Source organism: Polyodon spathula, chromosome 13 (assembly GCF_017654505.1).
Source record: "Polyodon spathula isolate WHYD16114869_AA chromosome 13, ASM1765450v1, whole genome shotgun sequence".
NCBI classification, from domain to species: domain Eukaryota; kingdom Metazoa; phylum Chordata; class Actinopteri; order Acipenseriformes; family Polyodontidae; genus Polyodon; species Polyodon spathula.
The window spans coordinates 22,091,707-22,112,624 of NC_054546.1; the positions used below are offsets into that span (position 1 = coordinate 22,091,707).

Consider the following 20,918-nt stretch of genomic DNA (forward strand, 5'->3'; position numbering starts at 1 on the left):
TGTCAAATGGAGAAAGTTTGGGACAGTAGTGAATCTTCCCAGGAGTGGTCATCCTACCAAAATCTCTCCAAGAGCAAGGCGTAAAATCGTACGAAATAAGTCTAGAACAACATCCAGGCATCTGCAGGCCTCTCTCTCCTCGGCTAAGGTCAGTGTTCATACTCCACCAGCAGAAAGGCACGGGGCAAAAATGGTATTCATGGCAGAGTAGCAAGGCAGAAACCACTGCTCACTGAGAAGAACACGAATGATTGTCTCAAGTTTGCCAAAAAGCACCTGGATGAGCCACAAGTGTTCTATGGACAGAAGTCAAAACTGGAACTTTTTGGCCAACATGGGCCCTGTTATGTCTGGTGAAAACCAAACACTGCATTCCACAGTGAGAACCTCATACCAACGGTCAAGCATGGTGGTGGTAGTGTCATGATTAGGGGATGCTTTGCTGCATCAGGACCTGGTCGACTTGCCATCATTGAAGGAACCATGAATTATTCTCTGTACCAGTAATTCTACAGGAGAATGTCAGGCCAGCCGTCCATCAGCTGAAGCTGAAGCACAGCTGGGACATGCAGCACGACAGCGATCGGAAACACACAAGCAAGTCTACATCAGAATGGTTGAAGAACAAGAACATTTTAAAGTTTTGGAACAGCCCAGTCAAAGTCCAGACCTAAACCCCATTGAGATGTTGTGGCAGGACCTAAAACGAACAGGTTTATGCTCGAAAACCCACAAATGTCACTGAGTTGAAGCAGTTCTGCATGAAGGAGTGGGCCAAAATTCCTCCACGGAGTTGTGAGAGACTGAACAATAACTACAGGAAGCGTCTGGTTGCAATTTTTGCTGTTAAAGGTGGTGGAACCAGTTATTGAGTCTAAGGGGGCGATCACTTTTTCACATGGGGGCATTGAGTGTTGCATAACTTTCTTTAATAATTAAATAAAGTATCAACATTTTGTGTTACTTGATCACTCAGGGTCCCTTTTATCTAATATTAGATTTTGGTTGAAGATCTGATTTTTTTGAACACAGTCAAAAAAATTCAGAAAAAGGGGGCAAATACTTTCACGGTACTGTATATTTTTTATATATATATTTAATTTAATTACATCTAATTTAACATACCTTTGTCAACAGAAAATGTGAAGAGTGGAGTTAGTTAAGCGTTTGATGCCCTGGCAACTTCACTCCCTTATTTTTATTTAAATTATTAATGTGTTTGTGATGCCATTTACTACATAGTTAATGATCTAACACTTTACTATTCCTCTCTATTTAAACCTTCAGGCATCATGGTATTGAGTCTATTTATCCATTAATCTTCCTTTATTCTTCTGTATTGGACATTATCTAAATTGTATTTCTTCTTGTATTACATTTTTGACAAAATATACCATAAACAAGGTTGGTATTTTTGCAGGACGAGTTTATTGTGACTGAAAATCTATTTTCACTATTTGCGATTTCACTTTTATCTTTACAAATATCTGCATACACGTGCCCTAAATGTCCTTTTCGTGAGTCTATGATCTTTCTGATGATGTTTAAGCAAGATGAATTAAATACAGAGGGATCATTAAGACTGTAAAAACACTTTATAGATATCATATCTGTTAGTTTGTCTGCAAGAAGTGTTGCTTTGACTATGAAAATACAACATTGGTGTGAAATTCCGAGTGAGACCTACTGTGTCTGTGAGTCATGTCTGAGACTGTGAGTTGTTCAGATCACCCTAATCGAGTAATTTCCCAGTAAAACCATGTTGGCAATTTGATCATTTCATCACAGTTTGCAGAGAAAAATTTACAGTAATATTGTATATGACTCGTATTCATAGAGAACCCCCCCCCTCCCCAACCAAAAAAAGGGTATTTTTTAAATGGTGTAAAAAAAAAAAAGAAAAAAACAGCTTTCATTCACTGTAACTGAACTAGGCAACTTCGGCCCTGTCTTTGTTTCTTAACTCTTGAAGAACCGCGATCGTTTTAAAAGTGGGCTTCTAGGCCCGCGATTGTGTTAACACGATAAAAAACGCACTTCATTTTGATGACTTACAGGGACACCGTACTTTGCAGTACAGGCTTGAAATACACATTATTGGATGAGGGAGGGATGGAATTTCATTGCCTTTCACTATTTTTTTTTTTCGTGTGACTAAAGGGCAGAGCACGCTTTGGTAGCACTGAGAGTGAAGACAGTGTGTTCAGAGGCAAGAAAGACACGGAAAAAACTGAAAATCTTATTTTATTTGACTTATAATGATATTAAAAAATGTATTCTGACTCATTTGTTTGAAGATTAGAGATAGTTTTGTGGTTTCTGAAGTACTTTATAATGTTCCTCAGTGTTCTAAAAAAAAAAATTCCACAATTTCCAAGATGTTACTGTAAAAAATGTTTTTTGTGAATTTTTATAGGAAGAGTCAAATACCGCCAAAAACGCCTGGTCATGGGGGCGCATCCCACTGAAAAACACTTGGCCCTGAAAGGGTTAAAAACACAAGGTACATTTTATCATAATGTGTGCATTATGTTTTGAACTCTTTAGTTCTTCTTGACCAATTTCATTGCTCCAGATATCAATGTGCCTCGATTTCAACATATGATCACGTTGCTCCACGATCCACCATTTTACAACAAGCCTCAGAAATTGTATACGGTCTAGCAGTGTTGATAGTCACTCAGCTCCTTCAGGAGCCTGTTTTGAGTACTGTATTTGTAATGTCCACGTGCCAAAACATATCGGAAAGCATTCTGGAATTTAATTAAAAGAATAATTCTGCCACGCTACTCAAACTAATGGTTCTTAATCTGTACCACACTAGAACACTCTCAGATGTGCTCTAGTCAGCTGGGGCCCGATGTCTGATTTGTTAAGTATATTGATACAACCTTTTAAAGACTAAATGAACTGAGTAATTACCTAGGGGACAGGGTCACGTCACGGGACAGGGCCGGTGTACACTCTCTGTGCCAAATTGAATTCCCAGGCAATTGTATTTGTGTTCATTGGACTACACAATCACACACACATGATCTCATTTGAAAGTTTTTTCTTTTTTTTTTTAAAAAGAGTATTACTATAGGTAGAACAAGACATTTGCCAGATTTCTATGGCCCAGTGTACTGGATTGGACAAAAGAGGGCTGCCTATTTTCAAGCAGTTAGGCAGCAAAGATGATAAGGTGCTAATGAATAACTATGTGCAGTAGTATTGCTAAATCTCTTATTGTAGGAGGGAGTAGCTAAGTATAAGTAGCACCTATCTTTGTGAGTAGACTGTTAATGGTGAGGTGTAGAAGTGAATGTTACTAGTATATATATATAAAAACATACAGCTCTGGAAAAAATTAAGAGACCACTGCAAATTTTTCTTAAATCAGCATCTCTACATGTATGGCAGTCATTCCATTCCAGTGTTTGTTGAATTCCAACACAGGCACACCTCATTCTACTGAATGAGGTACTGATTAGGGGATCACCTGAATCAAATCTTATTTAACGAGGATAAGTATAAAAACCACTCCTGTGGTCATCACTATCCTCTTGCAACAGGACCAGCTGGATGGAAAAACAGTGCTAGTAGTACCTCAAAAATAATTGGAATCAAAAAATTACTATTGGCCATGCCCAAAGAGTTGAAAAGGAAAGTTTTGAGTGAGGAAAAGAAGGGTTCAATTCTGGCTTTACTGGCAGAGGGATACAGTGAGCGTCGGGTTGCTTCCATCCTTAAAATTTCAAAGACGGCGGTTCATAAGAACAAGGTCAAGCAGCACACATTGGGGACAACAAAGCTACAGACCGGCAGAGGGCGAAAACAACTCTCCACTGACCGGGATGACTGCCAACTCATTCGAATGTCACTCAGCAACCATAGGATGACATCAAGTGACCTACAAAAAGAATGGCAAACCGCAGCTGGGGTGAAGTGTATAGCGAGGACTGTTCGAAACAGACTCCTAATGGCAGGGCTGAAGTCGTGCAAAGCTAGAAAAAAGCCCTTCATCAATGAGAAGCAAAGAAGAGCCAGGCTGAGGTTTGCAAAAGAACATAAGGATTGGATCGTAGAGGACTGGAGTAAGGTCATCTTCTCTGATGAGTCCAATTTTCAGCTTTGCCCAACACCCGGGTCGTCAATGGTTAGACAGAGACCGGGAGAGGACTACAAGCCAAAGTGTCGCTCACCCACTGTGAAATGTGGTGGAGGATCGGTGATGATCTGGGGGTGCTTCAGCAAGCCTGGAATCGGACAGATTTGTCTTTGTGAAGGACACATGAATCAAGCCAAGTACAAGGTTGTCCTGGAAGAAAACTTGCTTCCTTCTGCTCTGACAATGTTCCCCAACTCTGAGGATTGGTTTTTCCAGCAGGACAATGCTCCATGCCACACAGCCAGGTCAATCAAGGTGTAGATGGAGGACCACCAGATCAAGACCATGTCATGGCTAGCCCAATCTCCAGACCTGAACCCCAATGAAAACCTCTGGAATGTGATCAAGAGGAAGATGGATGGTCACAAGCCATCAAACAAAGCTGAGCTGCTTGAATTTTTGTGCCAGGAGTGGCATAAAGTCACCCAACATCAATGTGAAAGACTGGTGGAGAGCATGCCAAGACGCATGAAAGCTGTGCTTGAAAATCAGGGTTATTCCACCAAATATTGATTTCTGAACTCTTCCTAAGTTAAAACATTAGTATTGTGTTGTTTAAAAATGAACCTCAACTTATTTTCTTTGCATTATTCGAGGTCTGACAACACTGCATCTTTTTTGTTATTTTGCCCAGTTGCCATTTTCTGCAAATAAATGCTCTAAATGACAATATTTTTGTTTGGAATTTGGGAGAAATGTTGTCAGTAGTTTATAGAATAAAACAAAAATGTTCATTTTACCCAAACACATACCTATAAATAGTAAAACCAGAGAAACTGATAATTTTGCAGTGGTCTCTTAATTTTTCCAGAGCTGTGTGTGTGTGTGTGTGTGTGTGTGTGTGTGTATATATATATATATATATATATATATATAGGGTTTTAAATTCTGAGTTAAGGTTACCAAACAACAAGCAATAAAACACAACACGTTCATGTGCATGTCCAAATATGGAAATTCTGATTAAGCGGCAAAGGGTTAAACTGTGTCAGGCCCACCTAATCTCTGTGTACATGTACAGTATATGAAGAGCAGGTGGGGCTAGCTGGGTTAAGGTCACATTGGCACATGATTTGAATGGAATGAGGAAGGCTGTTCACTCCTGGATTCTCCAGACAAGCTCAAAGCTTTTCAAAGCCAGATTTAGAGAAAAGAAAAAGCCCTCATAATGATTGCAAACACTACAAAATAGTAAAGCAATTCAAATTCTATTTGAAGCTACTTGGTCTTTCACAAATGTCCCATCCAGTCGTTATATAGGCAGCATGCTATTAAATCTTGGCACATTTTGCAGATGCTCTTATCTGTTGTGGAGCCCCAATTCCAGTTGTTCTAAATTAGCAATACTTGCCCGAAGGAAGTGTACTATTTCAGTTTCAATAACCTTAGGTCCAAGTTTAAAAACATTTTTGGCTTGTTTCTGAAAATCACCAACAGCAAATAACAGCAGGTTAGAGGGGAGTCAATAAAATGCATGTTTCCATGTTTGTGTGAGTCTCGCCTCACTATCGTTAAAGCAGTATGGTGGTGTTCAGTACGATCTTTTGGCTCCCAAACCACCACTCCGCTCCTCACTGGAGCTGTCATCCAGGCTTACACTCATATTTCACATTAGGGATTGGCACAGTGCAGAAGCAGCGCAAAGACATTTTCGAGCGACCTTGTGCCAAGTATGCAAAAACAGGATGCTGTTCTTAATTTGAATCAGTGAAGTAGTTTGCTCCGAGTTTAGTATTGTGTTCCCCCACGTACTGGGTCTGCCCAGACTCAGTGCAGTGTTACACACAGATGAAAGCGATCTCAATAAAAAAGAAACCCTTTTAGGAATATAATGAGAGACAAGGCGACAGGTTTTGTTGACTAAGGGAAGGACTGTGTGTGTATTTGAAATACTGTTGCTGCTGTTGTTTTATCACTGGAATGATTCCAGAAACCCATCTGGTTCTGATAAGACCTGGGCTTGAACCTGGCATGTAAAACACAAGCACACCACAAGAGGATTCCAGCAGAAACAGATACCATGTATGGCAGAGATGCAGTTAACTGGGACAGAATAATTAAACACATGAAAAGAGAAATGCTGCTGATCTAGGTGTTGCAGTTCTGGTCCCCATATCATAAGAAAGACATTGAGGCATTGGAGAGAATACAGAGGACAGCAACACGATTATTCCAGGATTGAAGGGTATGTCATATGAAGAGAGAATGAAAGAGCTGAATCTGTACAGACTATAAAGAAGGAGTACCAGAAGCAACTTAGGGGGTATTTAAAATTGTCAAGGGGTTTAACAAAATAACTGCTGAGAATTATTTTTTCACAGGTTGAAGAACAGAACCAGGGGCCACGGGTGGAAGCTGAAGAAGGGCATATTCAGAATTAAGGGGAGAAGGAGCTTTTTCACAGAAAGGGTGGTGAACCAGTGGAACAGACTGTGGGACAAAGTTGTTGAAGCAGAGCCTGGCAGATCTTTCAAGAATAGACTGGATGCAGTCATGAACAATACTGTATAACCCTCTGTGGCCATAATAAGATCTTTAGCTAGCAACCTGGCAGCAGGGCGGTCCATATAGCTATGGATTCCCAGAGATTTCTTTTCACCTACTGGTTAGGATTTTTCAGTTTATCCTCTCCTGAGTGCTAATGGACCATGCTTGCATCAAAGCAAGCAAGCACGGGTGGGCCGAATGGCCTTTTCTCATTCTAGAATTTTTTATGTTTGATGCAAAATACAAAATGACATTTGTAAAAATAAAAAAAACTGCAGCTTGTTAGGCTACACACACTACACAGACAACAATTCTAAACATCTGTTATCACACTGTGGCAATGAATGGACGCATGGTATTGAAATCGTTCTGGATGAATCAATGCTTCCAACAGGGAGATGCAGCGCCTATATATTACAGAACATAGTGCATATCAGCTATGCCTTTTGCAAAACAGATGAAATCAGTCATTCAAGGGATGGCCACTTACACAAAAGTGTGTGCTACATAGTGCAGATGTTAGTGTGTCCCTGTGTATTCATTTACACAGTTTACAAATAATATAAATGCATGTACAGACTTACGTAAAGCCCTGGGGTGAATTACTATCAATTACAACAGTGCTGTATAAATATCATGTATAGTTTACACAGAAACCTAGCAATGGACTTACCAGCACTGGGGTAGAGTTGCATTTCTGCATCAGTGGCAATGAGCTGGGGATAACACACTGCCAAAAGCACCTCCAGTGATGGGGAGTGACGGACATGCCAATACCATTAAATACCTTCACAGAAACCTGAGACTCCTTCTGGCCTCTGATACTTAACCCCTTTTGTTTAACTGCCCTTAATTAAAGACATGTGTAAGTGGAGCCACACAAAATTGACTCGGGGCTTGGAAATGTCAATAAAGCGTTCTTGGAGAAAGAATGCCAGCGTGGGTCTCGGCAGGGGAGTGTGCACGCACATCTGCATCGCCACACACAAGCAGGGCAGCAATGGAAAGGGCGGCCCACTTTGATGAGGTGCTAAAAGCCCATTTCCTATAAATTCTAAGGAGCTCCATTAGTTTTTGCGTGCAGGAACGTGAATGGTGATGGGGGAGCCAAGCTAGGTAACACATGGCTCTGTTCATGTAAAATACAAAATGGCAAATTACCGGTGTAATTGCTATGACCTGTCAATTTTATTACAGGCCCACAGCAATTTACCTACAAAAACAAAGTCACGCCTCCGCAAAGCTGCTTTCCTTGCTTTGTATACACATCTAAATAACACAAGAACATGTAGAATGGTTACATGAAAACACTAACTGTTGAAACATTAGGCAAAATGAATTACTCCATTATTGAGTTTTTAAACATTTTTTTAGATACTTTTATTTTAATTTAGTAAGTTTTATTTTTATCATCATTATCATCAGCAATTACACAAATATGTTAAGAATGCTCTCGTGCACAAATAACACAATCAAATTCTACAACTCCTTAACTTACTGGTAATATTAATGCCAGTGGGAAAATGTATACAGCTGTATCCAAAACAGATGAAACCAAAAGACAAGCTGTGAATATTTTTCTATTGAATTTCTATTGATCGTTTTCTTTACAAACTTCATTCTTTTGCAGTAACATGGCAGCACAGGCCTGACATACAAAGCATGCACGGGACAGACAAACTTCCTAAAAATTTCCTACAAAGTCAATTTCCTAAAAAGTTTAAATCTTAGGATTAAACAGGTTTAAACATTAGCTGGTTTCAAAGACCCGACTAGCATTACTCTTGGAATACCCTTACCTAAGGTACCATTAGGTAGTCCAAGATTAATGCTAGTCAGGGTTTAACTTAAGCCATCCGTTTGAGTGCCATCACTGTTTTATGATGCCCTGCAACATTGATGTGGATGAGCACAACATCAATGTGTACATGGAAAAATTAATTAAAATTAATAAAGTGCATACATCCTAAACACTACAGTTATCATTGTATTTGCTATATATCTCTGACAAAATCCTGAACATTTAAAATCTAAACTACTGTCCTTAACAGACACAGTTTTGATGATGACCAGTGGAGATACATGCAGTACACGCTATATCGAATGTGATAATGGCACATGGGGTGAGGTGGATAGTGGTAACAATACATGACAGGAGTCTGGTTGACTTCAGATATTGGTGGTTTATGGAGGGCATCTGGCAACCAGATCCAGTGTGGTACATTTCAACCCTGACTTTAACAATCAGCTTTCTTAAACAAAAGAGATGTAAACTTCCTTTTGTAGAAGCCTGCGGTCTGAAGTTAACACCGGACTGGGTACCGGAAGGTTCCAACAGACCTCTCTGAAAGGGTAAAAGGTGAAAGTTTTTCCCCGAAGTTTACAGAGCTGCATGTTTATAATTTTGCATACAAGGCTATCCCTCCACCAGCTCATTAATTAGAACCCACATTTGATGTTGATGTGAACCCGTTTTGTTTATGCAGCACTGAAGTCATTCCTTAAACAAACCAGCCATTAGCTGTGGCTCCTCATGTGGGAATGTTCAAGCCCAGGGCTCGGCTGTCAAAGCACACTTCCTCTGCACGCTTGAAGGAGCACCAATAAACTGACACCACAGATGGGGAACATCTTGCCTCATTGTTTTTTATTATTGTGGATCTCTCACCAAGATCCTTTATCCCCTGTATTCCCCTCTTCCGTGTATATAAATATTTAAAATTGGAGATGAGGCACGGGAAGGGACCAAGCACATTTTTTAGGAGTTTGGATAAAACAGTAATAAGGGAAAAAACAAAACAAAAATACAACATATACAGCTTCATTTTTTTGTTGTTCTCTAAAATGGACGTTTGTCATGCAAATAACAGTGTTGATCTATGGTGTATAAAAGCTGCATCTCCCTGCTGCAAATCAGTTTTTGACACAATGGAACAAAATACAATTATTTGAATTAAATGTATCCCTTAAATCATGCACTGTAGCTTAAAATGGGTGGTAAAGATTAAAAAAAAAAAACATTTTCTTGTCCGTCATTATTAACTTTCTGTAAAGCATTGGTTTTCCAGGCGCTGTACTGCAGGTATTTGGATCCTGACTCACGAAACTCCCTTGGCTGCACTTTAAGGACTTTAAGCTGTGCATCAAACAGGGTCTCGTGTGATTTTACTACCTCCTCCCATAACATAAGAGAATCTTTACGTTCACAATTGTTGGCCACTTTCACTGCAGCATGCGTGTGGGAAACCACAAACCTGCTGCTGTGGTGGTATCTTGGTATGTCATGTATTAAAGCAGTAAGCTTAAGTGTACAATTTAAACTATCATAATTTAAAAGCTTTAAAAATCAATGGTGGTTTCTTATAAAAACAAGACATTTTAAATGTAAAATACAAAACACTTTAGGATTTCTGGTCACCGTTATGATTTCCACTTGTACCATTAACACTTTGCTGTTCTATGTGGACCAGGTCCAACAATACAATTTTCCCTTTCCAGTCTGATGTCGGACATTGTCTGACATCATCAAAAAGATGTAAAGCACAGGTCTCTAGTCATTTTTTCTCTGAGTGAGACCAATAGGAGCTGAATGAAGCCGAAAAAAAGGGTGCATCTCACAGCCCCACGCATTACAGAGATAACAGGACATAAACAAAGGAGCTACTTCTGCATCCAGCGCTCAAAGAATATCACTGATATTTGCAAAGCTTTTTGAGATGCTAAAGTAATAAAATAATGACTTGGATCACATTATTGAGGAGTTTGGTGTTAAAACAAGTGATTGGGAAAGGATTTATCAGTATGTACAGTGAACAAGGGGTGGGGCTTGGCTGGAGATAGACTGCGATTCAGGGCCTTTTAAACCTGTTTTACTCTGGAAAAAATAAAATTAAAACAGTGTGTAAAATAAACAGCGAGTGTGAAAATAAATTGGACCCGACGCGCCTGACAAGCGCTGAATAAATGGATGTGAAAGGGTTAAAAGTACCTGTATCTAAGAATAGCCAGGATACCAAGAACATTCACAGCTTACCTCCAGAGGGGAGTCGCAGAGGAATCTTCTGAACTGCAGTGTTGAATTCAGGTCCATGTAAAAGAAACAAAGATAGAACAGAAAACAAGTTACTTCTCAGTGTGTGTGAACAGAAGAATGCTAACAGAGCGCTGTTATTTTGTATAGTCCAAACTGTGTTAATTACTGCATTTCTAAATTCTCAATCTACTTTTGTAACATACTGTACACAACTTTAAAAAATAAATATCACTGAGACAATAACTTAAAAACACCACCGATACCAGTATCAGTGACGGTGGTACGGATGTTGATGCTGTACAGATTGTTCTAGAGGAATCTACAATTACTGCTTCTGATTCCTCCAGGGAGATTGTGTATATTTGAGAACTCATCACAGGGGTGACATTTGTCATGCGACACAAAAGCAGGTGCAACATATAGTTTCTTTGTCCAGACCAGTTTCACATTGCAAGAAAAGCATATGTAATAATTCCTATTCATGACATAAAAATAAAAAAAGCAGTCTTGCGGTTAATATGTAGGGGGTCTTTTATATAATAAAGTACAAAACCACAGGCTCTTGTGATGCACACCTTGATAGATGATCTGTCTTTACTGACAAAGCCATCCTTTTCCTATCTAACTGACGAACATTTGAGCAGCACTAAGTTGCACTGGCTTAGTAACCTTCGCAATTATATTCACTATGGTATACATATCAAGTGTACAGAAATGTTATCCGCTGTTCTCCTAACAAGTACAGGATGCATGAAACTAAAAACACCAATTAACATTTCAAAAATACTGGTGTCAGTGTCCAATATAAATCAAACAATATAGAGGGCAGCAAAATAATGAGTCACAGAAAAAAAGTATTTAGCATTGTACATATGCTTTGAATATTAATGGCAAGTAGCAGGACTCACAGCAAGTCATAAAATAACTATACTGTAGTACAGTAATTAAGCTACTATACAAAATACTGCATGGAGCTGTGAAAGACAGTAGGAGAAACACAAAGTACTGTACTTATAGTAATTAATTCTGTACTAAAATAGTCAACGCCCCAGGATCTGGTGCAGAAATCATCACCATTAGGTTCTTTTCTGTTCAAAATCTCAGTATCCTGAGGGGAGCTATACAGAGGGATGGATCATATTAACTGACAATGATGCAAATCAGAGTTGCATTAACATACAGTGTTGTTTATCTGTACTCATTAGAAGCTGTAAAATTAGTGAAAGCTTAATACTATTACACTATACTTAATATAACAAAACTCTGCTTATAACAATTATTCTAATTCTTTATTATAGGAAATACAACTCACATTATTATTAGTGACATTTTACGGAAAAGTGGAACTTTCCCAAAACTTTACAATGATGGAAAAATCCAGACTGGCTGGTTACAGACTCTGAAAAGTCAATAAAAGCATTTCAAAACAGGAAACATTTCCTTCTCAAACTCAGTAAATGTTTATGAGCTGAAACCTGCAGTGGCGAGAGGCCCTCCTGTTATATCACTCCAGACCTGGGTCTGTACATTCCTATATGAGAGAAACTCATCCCACTTCAGAATGAAATGCTTCATGACTGAACTCACTTAGAACCGGCTTTAATGTGAGTCTCAGGGTAATAAGCAGGTTTGCCGTGATGAAGATCTGTGTATTAATCCAGTCAGGCACCGGCTCGTCTCTTCGCTTGTGATGAGAAGTAAAGCTTTCTCCAAGTAGCTTTGACCCCTCGCCTGCGGCGGCTGTGCTTTATAATGAAGGGCGAGCCAGTCTGAGCTGAAGCAAGGTAATTTAAAAGCTGCAACAGCTATTTGTCTCTGGAAGCCACTTCATGACAAACGAGACACATAACAGTGAAATTAGTGCAATGAGGATCAGGTAGAGATGCAGAGTCAACGCAAGCAAGGGTCAGCAGGCAATTTTTTTCCCCCCAGACGATTTTTAAAGCATTATTATCATAACCCTGGTTCCCTGAATTAGAAATGTAACCATTACCGTATGGGTATTTACCTCCTAAAGACCCTGAAACCTGAAGAAGATCAAAGATGCTCGCAGAGCCTGTGACGCAGTCATGGCCCGCCCCCGCGGGCATAATAGTACTGCGCTCACAGAACTCTGCGTCATTCTTTCTTCAAGCCTGCTTCTTGGGAAGCAAGCGAACCAGCACCTTGTGGATTCCAGCGCGTGGTGAGAGCACTGCAGCATCTCAACAGGACCAAAAGTACAGTGGCTTGCGAAAGTATTGACCGCCCTTGGCATTTTTCCTATTTTGTTGCCTTACAACTTGGAATTAAAATGGATTTTTTGGGGGTTTGTATCATTTGATTTACACAACATGCCTACCACTTTGAAGAAGCAAAATATTTTTTATTGTGAAACAAACAAGAAATAAGACAAAAAAACAGAAAACTTGAGCGTGCATAACTATTCACCCCCCCACACTCCTGGACCAAGGCAGCAATTGAAGCCTCCACTGGCAGAAAATGGGCCAGACCCAGCTTCTCCGCATCATGCACCCTATATAGGGCGTCCATACATAGGGAAACAGCAGGAGCTGTAGCTGGATGATCCCAGGACGACTGGATTTCAAAAAGAAAGTCCGGGTGCACTAGGGTAGACAACGGAGAGGTTGGTAGGCTCATCATCAAAGATGGATTGCCTCGTTTATCCTTCTGTAGGCCAGGGCACTTGCAAAATTGATGAGCGGTAGAAGCTCTGCCAACAAAATCTTAACCGCAGGGGACGTGCCACCGGACACCACGTCCTCAGATGGGAACGGCATCTCCTATTCACCCACATCTTCAGAGGAGCCGATGGACAGTATGTCCTCCTGTGGCCAATCTGTGCCCATAGCCCCCTGGGGCCCCAAGGGCACAGACGGGGCCGGCAGCACCTAACGTTCATGCAGTAATTCTGCTAGAACCGTTCCTTGGTAGGAAACAGCTGCCCAGAACTTTTTTTTATTTTTTATTTGATCCGAGTCTGTCGATCGTTTGGAACAGCGATTCTTCTTCTTCCTCGAGGGAGGAGAAGGCAAAGAAGAGGAAGATGAGGAAGAACGTGAAGACTGTTCCCTTGACATAGCCATGAGATGAGGACACAGCCACCTCTCCAACAGAGGGTGATGGAGAATAGTGCTGTGATGGAGTAAGGGAAACAGAGCGCTCTGTAGAGCTGTAGGAGAGACGTTTCTCCAGGTAGCAATGTACAGGGATGCCACTGACAAAACCACTCAGTCAGAAAACATATGAAATGAAGGGAAGACTGCTTGTTAGATGGTACTAACAGTCTTCATAATGGTGATGCAGAAAGCAGTCACCAAAACGGCATCAAGATACTGTGGATGAGATCACAAACAATCTCAACCGAAGCACATATCTTGGTCCTGTGAAGTGCTGAAGAGTCCAGCACCTGCTCTCACTGTATGTGTGCAAAGCACCACATAGCTGACTGGTCTGTGCATAGTCTCTGTAAAAGAAACAGAACACACAAGAGGAACTTCTCTACAAACAGTAAATAATGTCTTGTAATAAAATTTGAATAAAATGTCCCATAACAAAAAAAACAAGAAATAATAACTCCAGCTGGAGCTATGCAGCTTAGAGGGAGAGCACAAGTCAGCAGACTGGATCCCTGGCAAGGAGGGACTAAGCTGGTAGCTTAATGTGGGGCACAAGGCTGCAGTGGAACTTAACATGCTTGTTACAGGCTGTAGTGCACAAATTACATGTAATTAGTGAAAAATATTACAGTGATTATTTTAATATTACATACGTTTTATGTGAAAACACAATAAATGCAAAATATCTAGCAGATAGGGGTACAAGTACTTATCTGAACAAGACTCGTCTGTCAGGTCAGTCTTGAAAGGAAAAATGTCACAGGCTCTGCAAGTAATTTTGATATAGCTTCTTCAGCATTCAGGGTCTTTAGGCGGTATATACCCATATAGTAATGGTTACATTTCGTACTTGAAAAGGAACTACCTGTTTTAGATGGCATTTTCAACAAATTCAACCACCAATTTAAACCATCACAAATATCCCAAGACGTTAACCATCTTCTAGGAACGACGAACGACGAACAACTGGGGGTGGGATATTTATTGCTCCGTTACCCTCAATCATACCTCTTACATTAAGTCTACTGGGATACCACAGAATAGATAACCATACAGTCCTCAATAATACACAAAACATTTTTAAAAAACAAGACTTCACACAAATGCAACGGTGCCTCAGTGTTATCCATTTACAGCACTGTCACTAATCCAAAAAGAACCACGCTCATAAATGCTGAGAGCAGCTATAGAAACAAGAATTCAGTGTAAAACATTTACACTATTTGTATTCAAACCATTGCACTTGACATTATTTGAGTTTCATAAATATAAAACACAGATCATACAAGGCAAGTTTTGTATGGTACAGATCATAATCTGTATCTCTAATGACTAAACTGAAGGTCCCAATTTAGCGAGATTTTACTGAACTTCCCGTGCATAATGACGAGGTAGGATATCTGCTCATCATTTTACCTCATAGGTTTTTGCAATGGTAACTGACAAGGTCAAATATTTTCTGGAACCACTGTATATAAATTACAGATCTAATGTTCACTGTAATACAGAATATTTTTAGCAGCAGAAAAAAGCATATAATCTATTTATATATTTATTTTAAGATTTTGAATAGGCCCCAGTTTTGAAGCTAGTACGGTCAACCTTAATATTGTACAGTAAAACTTGTTTTTTCGGGGTGGGGACACGCTTTGTGCAAAGTGGTATTAACTGAATGCTATTCTTTCCGAATTTTGTCAGACAGGAGCTTTGGTTTTGGAAATGGCTAAAGTGTTGCTATACATGGAAAGGCCAAACAAATCACTGACTAGCATCAGGAGCCATGTTTAAGTGAATGAGGTGTACAAGTATATTTAGTGAACTGTGTATGCCTTGTCCAATATTGTAAGCTCCTGTGATTTGGGTCACTGTAGCACTGGTCTGTTGCTTGCTACAATATGTTGCACACATCGTTGAGCCTGATCTGTCATGACCAGCTTGCGACTGGAGCTCTTTCTGATGAAGTTGCGATTCCAGGAAAATCCAGTAGACTGTCTTAATGGACACGTTGGTCAACGTAGCCACTGTGTTGAGGGACTAGCCACCAATGTCATGGGTGCTCACTAACATGCCCTTGTGAGGTCACATATCCTTCTGCTTTCCCATGATTGTTGATGAATAGTTGCACACAACGCAGCTTACACCATGTAGTGCATCACATGACACATTATGTGACCACAGACATTGCAGACTAGGGGGATTTGCAATTTTACTTAAATTCAAGTTTTTTTGACCAGACAGATTTAATTTTTGTTGCAATCTTTGATTATTGAATATAAAAGCTGCCTCATATCCAGATGAAATTCACACTGAATGCCAACAGATGCGCTAAAACTCCAAACAGATGAAGAATGCAAAGAAATATCAACACCAGCAACCCTGGCCTCATGAAGCCCGTGTGGGAGACTTTCTAATTCTCAGCATGTTTGGAAGTAGGAAAGTGTGCCTTTATCTGCTGTGTAAAGGCAAGCTAGATCTGTGAATACAGACAGAGGTGAGTAGTCCAGCTTATTACAGGTCTCTCAATCAATCACTTCAGCCAATAAGCTACAAACCCTGGCGCCAGAGACGTCTGGTATTCATTGTGACGTGGGGGGACCCCTGGGTGTGCTGCATGCTCTCCTGCCCGTTTGGTTTGAGTTATACCCCACAGCTCAGAGAACCGCGCCAATGCTACCGTGGAGCCGGACGGGGGCCATTACTGTTCCACATTTAAGAGCTGTCTGCCTTTTTTAAGACCCAGGTTTAGCAACAAAAACATAACAGATAGTGTCAGGAATCTGTCAATCTGCCTGCTGGCGCTTGTCTCGGCTCTGGTAACTACAAAGTTCACTAACCCAAACATACAGCCTGCTGGAAAGCCAACATTCTTATCAAACCCAGCTTGCTGACATGCTGAAGAGCCATCATAAAATACATTTACCTTCTCTGTTGCACACGTCAAAACCTTTCTGCTAATTTCTCAAACAAAGAAGTTTAGGAAAAATCTTTTGTAGCAAAAGTTTTGCTTTTGTAGATGAGGAAAAAAGTTACAAGAAATAGCTACAATTATTTATTTCAGCATTTTTTTATTTTTTTTTTGCAAAACTCCCAAAATGCTCATTTAAAAGTATTCATGCCTTTTGATGCTACTATAGTATTGTCTACCATGTGCTAGAAATTTCAATATGATAAATGCACAACCTAATTCTAGAAAAGTCTAGAAAATGCTGGATTTTAGGTGAACATTCTTAGAGTATAAAAGGGTCAGGCATAGGATGATTATTGTCAATACCAATAAGTCAATATGGGAAAAAGTAAAGCGCTATCTGAAGAAAATTATTTATTGTCATAAAGCTGGAGATAGATAAAATTGTATTGAGAATCTTTGGTATGAGTTGAAGAAAGCTGTGCACAAGAGAAGTCCTTGGAATTTTAATGAATTGGAACAATTTTGCATTGAATAATGGTCAAAAAACACTGAAGAATCATGCCAAAAGCTCATTGACGATAAAAGAGATAATTATTGCTAAAAGGTGCCTCAACAAGCTATTCAATTTCATTTTGTCAGGGTATGAATACTTTTGAATTAGCATTTTTTGAGTTTTGCAAAAAAACTGCTGAAATAAGGAATTGTAGATCTATTTCTAATAACTTTTTTTTCCCCCTCATTTACAAAAGCAAAACTTTTGCTACAAAAGATTTTTCCAAAAATTCTTTGCATTTGAGAAATTTCTAGAAATTATACATTTCCATTGGGATAAGTAAACTTTTGACTACAACACTATGTATATATAGAGAATAATATATGGGCTTCAGTGAGTTACAGGAAAATAATTCCATCAAGAGTTTGTGACGTCATAAACTACCCGCTTGATCGAGTAGTTTATAAACTGTCACAGAAACCAGAGATGGAATTATTTTCCTGTAACTCACTGAAGCCTATTTATTATTTTTTTATAATACATGGATATTAGTATCTGTAATATAAAAAGGCAATAAATGCCTGTTAAGGTTCAAATTGCAAGTAAATTTAATGAATAATAATAATGTAAATTAAGTCAACATTAAAAGAATTTTAAATGTAATTTTAATTTTTGATAACTCAGGAACAGTGAATTAAAATGGGTAGATAGTGAACTGTGTTTCAATGGTGTCTGCTTTTTTTTCTTAGTCACTGTCAGAGTAGATTATTTGCCTTGCTCATTTGGTTGGTTGGTGCTGCCGTTTGTGAAGATTTGCAATTATCCTCCACCGAGACAGATTTGTTAAAAAATGCCTAAAAACCACAAATTGTGGGTGTTGTCGTGTGATTTAAAACAAGATATTTTGTGTTCAAAAGCGGTCTCGGGGTGCAGGGTCTGGGAGTCAAATATGGGTCAAAGGTTAAATATAATCTTCTAGATGACTTGACTTCACTATCATCCATATATATATAATATCATCCATATATATATATATATATATACTGAATTTTTTGTATTATAATGCCCTACCCTCCAACATGCATTGGGATTGATAGATGCATGAATGAAGAGCCATTGATTGTCTGTTTACCCCACTTGCTCCCTTGTTCACCAAATGTCCTGGTATTCAAATACATGCAACTGTTCCCTGAAGTAGAAATGTATCCATTACATACGGATACTTTGTTTACCTGAAAATTCTGGGACTTACCAAAGTTGTCATGCAGTGACTGGCAACGTCATCAAGCCAGTCTCCGCCCCTCCTGGAAGACACTAGGCTCCATGATGACAGTTGATCAGCGCCAAATTTTTTCTTCTTCAGCCCGAAGACTGTAATGAATACATTTCTATTTCAGGGAATCAGGGTTATGATAATGACCTAGCATTCCTTTTCAAGTACAAAACGTATCCAATACATAATGGGTAATTATACCCAAGCCGTCACAAAGTGCATTACTTGCAGAACAACTTAAATCCGAGAGGGTCAGACGGTAAGGCTGCCACAATATATAGTATTTATTTTGTACTTAGCAGGAATCAATTCTCTGCAGATGCTTCAGGTATTGACATAGAAGCCACTGTTTGCACTCATTAGCCAGGTTTTTGAGGACCCAGCACATTTAATCTGTAAAACCTTGTAAAAGCATGAGGCATGGCCCATACTGCAGCACTGCAAATGTCAGTGACAGATGCACCCTGGAACAACGCCCTAGAGGTAGACACACTTCTTGTGGAGTGATCTTCACAGGAGGGGCCAAGTTGGCTTGCTCATAAGCAATCTTGACTGTCTCTGCAATCCAACCGGACAGCCTCTGCTTAGACAGGACTTCACCGTGGGCCATAGCTCCATAGCAGATGAACAGCATTTCAGATTGCCTACAACTTTTTGTTCTGTAAACATAATACACTAATGCCTTAACAGGGCAAGGCACATGGAGCTTACGCTCCCTATCCGACTGGAAAGGAGGGGGATGGAAAGCCTCCAGCTCCATCGACTGGTTGACGTGGAAGGTAGAAATACATTTGGGCAAGAAAGCCGGATTCATGTGGAACGTGACCTTGGTCCAGAAAAGGCTTGCATCTCGCTAACGCACTTGGTGGAGGTGATAGCAAGCAAACACGCTGTCTTAAAAGACAGATGCTCCAGCTTGGCTAAATGCAGCGGCTCAAAGGGTGGCTTCATGAGTTCCTCAAGCACTACGTTAAACCGCCACTGAGGAACCTTGTCCTTAACGGAAGGGAGCAGCCTCCAAGCCCCTTTCAAAAACTGCCCTACCAGGAAGTGAGCTCCTGGGGAGACCGAGTCGATTTTAACATAGCAAGCAGAAATCGCTGCCATGTAGGATGATTTCCCTTCATCAAAGAGGTCTTGCAAGAACTGTAGAATGACCGACATAGGACATGTAGTGGTGTTGAAGTGTCACGTCAGACACTAGGTCTGGAACACAGCCCACTTGTACCAGTACTGGGCTCACGTAGAAGCGGCCCTAGCATTTGGAAGAGTTGAAATAACACTCTGACAGCCCTAGCTGGCTAAAATGCAGCCATTCAGAGGTGTAGGCTTGATGGGTAGGAGTGTCACATGGTTCCTTGCGCCTGATTGAGCAGGTTGCGGCAGAGAGGCAGTTGCCAGCGATGGTTGCACAGTAATTGTAACAGCACCAAAACCCTCCTGGGCCAAAACAGAGCTAAAAAGAGCACCATGGCCCAGTTTTGCCTGATCTTCTCCAGGCACATCAGTAGCAATGCTAATCGGTGGGAACGGGTACAGTAGAGCCCTCAGCCACTTGTGGGCCATGGCGTCTACACCTATCGGAACCTTGTTCTCCTGAATGGAGAAGCAGAGGGAACAATGGACTGATTCCACATTGATGTGGTGGCCCACCCAAGGGTGTCAGTGCTGATGATCTCTACCCTGGTAAGAGTCACTCCCAGGCATCACTGTAAGTAAACGACTTGGGCTCACCGCAGGCTGAAAAACCTTGTGATTGAACCATACTTGGAGGGGGCGCATTCGGAGTAGACCCAGAGGAAGTATATAGGAAGCTGCTGCCATCAGGCTCAGGAGCAGCTAGAAGGTGGACACCTTCAGTCTCTTGCCAAGCTGAAAAAGCTCTAGGCAGGACGAGAACCTGTGAACTCTTTCATCTGGCAAAGTGGCGATTATATTGCTTGAGGACTCCCAGGTAGGTGACAAGACCAAGCTTGCCCAAATGCTTGATAACTAGATCCGTGTGAGCTGCTGCCTGTGTCCTCCAGATAATTTAACACTTTGTTTCCCTTGAGTCTCAGAGGGACCAGTATAGCATCCATGCACTTTGAAAAAGTAAGAGGCAGAACACAGAACGCTTACATTTTTCCTTGGAAGAAGTACAGATACTTTCTGTGTAGAGTACCAAAAGTAAAATCCAGACTCCAGTTCAAGGGGATCTACCACTTGAATAGCCCACCTCAGTAACAGGGTTTTCACCTTTTGGGACACCACCAGGGCGTCATGAGAGTTTGTGACTGTGGTCACAACAACTCCTACGAAAGGGGGAGGGCCCTGTTTGAACTGGAGCTGTTAGCCGAGCTGAGCACCCAGATGTTGTTGGTGCATGGTCACCAATGTGCCAGGTGGTCTTAAGAGGAGCAGCCCTGGGCCTGTGGCAGCAAACCCTCAGGGCTGCTGAGCCACAGCAGGTTTC

The 20,918-nt window shown here is 40.5% G+C and overlaps 1 protein-coding gene across 4 annotated transcripts in view; it reads right to left on the reverse strand.

Annotated features, from left to right (window-relative positions):
- The window catches only part of LOC121325603 (arginyl-tRNA--protein transferase 1), a 189,102-nt gene that overhangs the window by 86,855 nt on the left and 81,329 nt on the right, over positions 1-20,918 (reverse strand). For all 4 annotated transcript variants that reach the window (XM_041268409.1, XM_041268407.1, XM_041268408.1 and 1 more), the window contains one exon: positions 10,671-10,703. In XM_041268409.1, the coding sequence (XP_041124343.1) occupies positions 10,671-10,703 (33 nt within the window). The remainder of the gene's footprint in view (positions 1-10,670; positions 10,704-20,918) is intronic.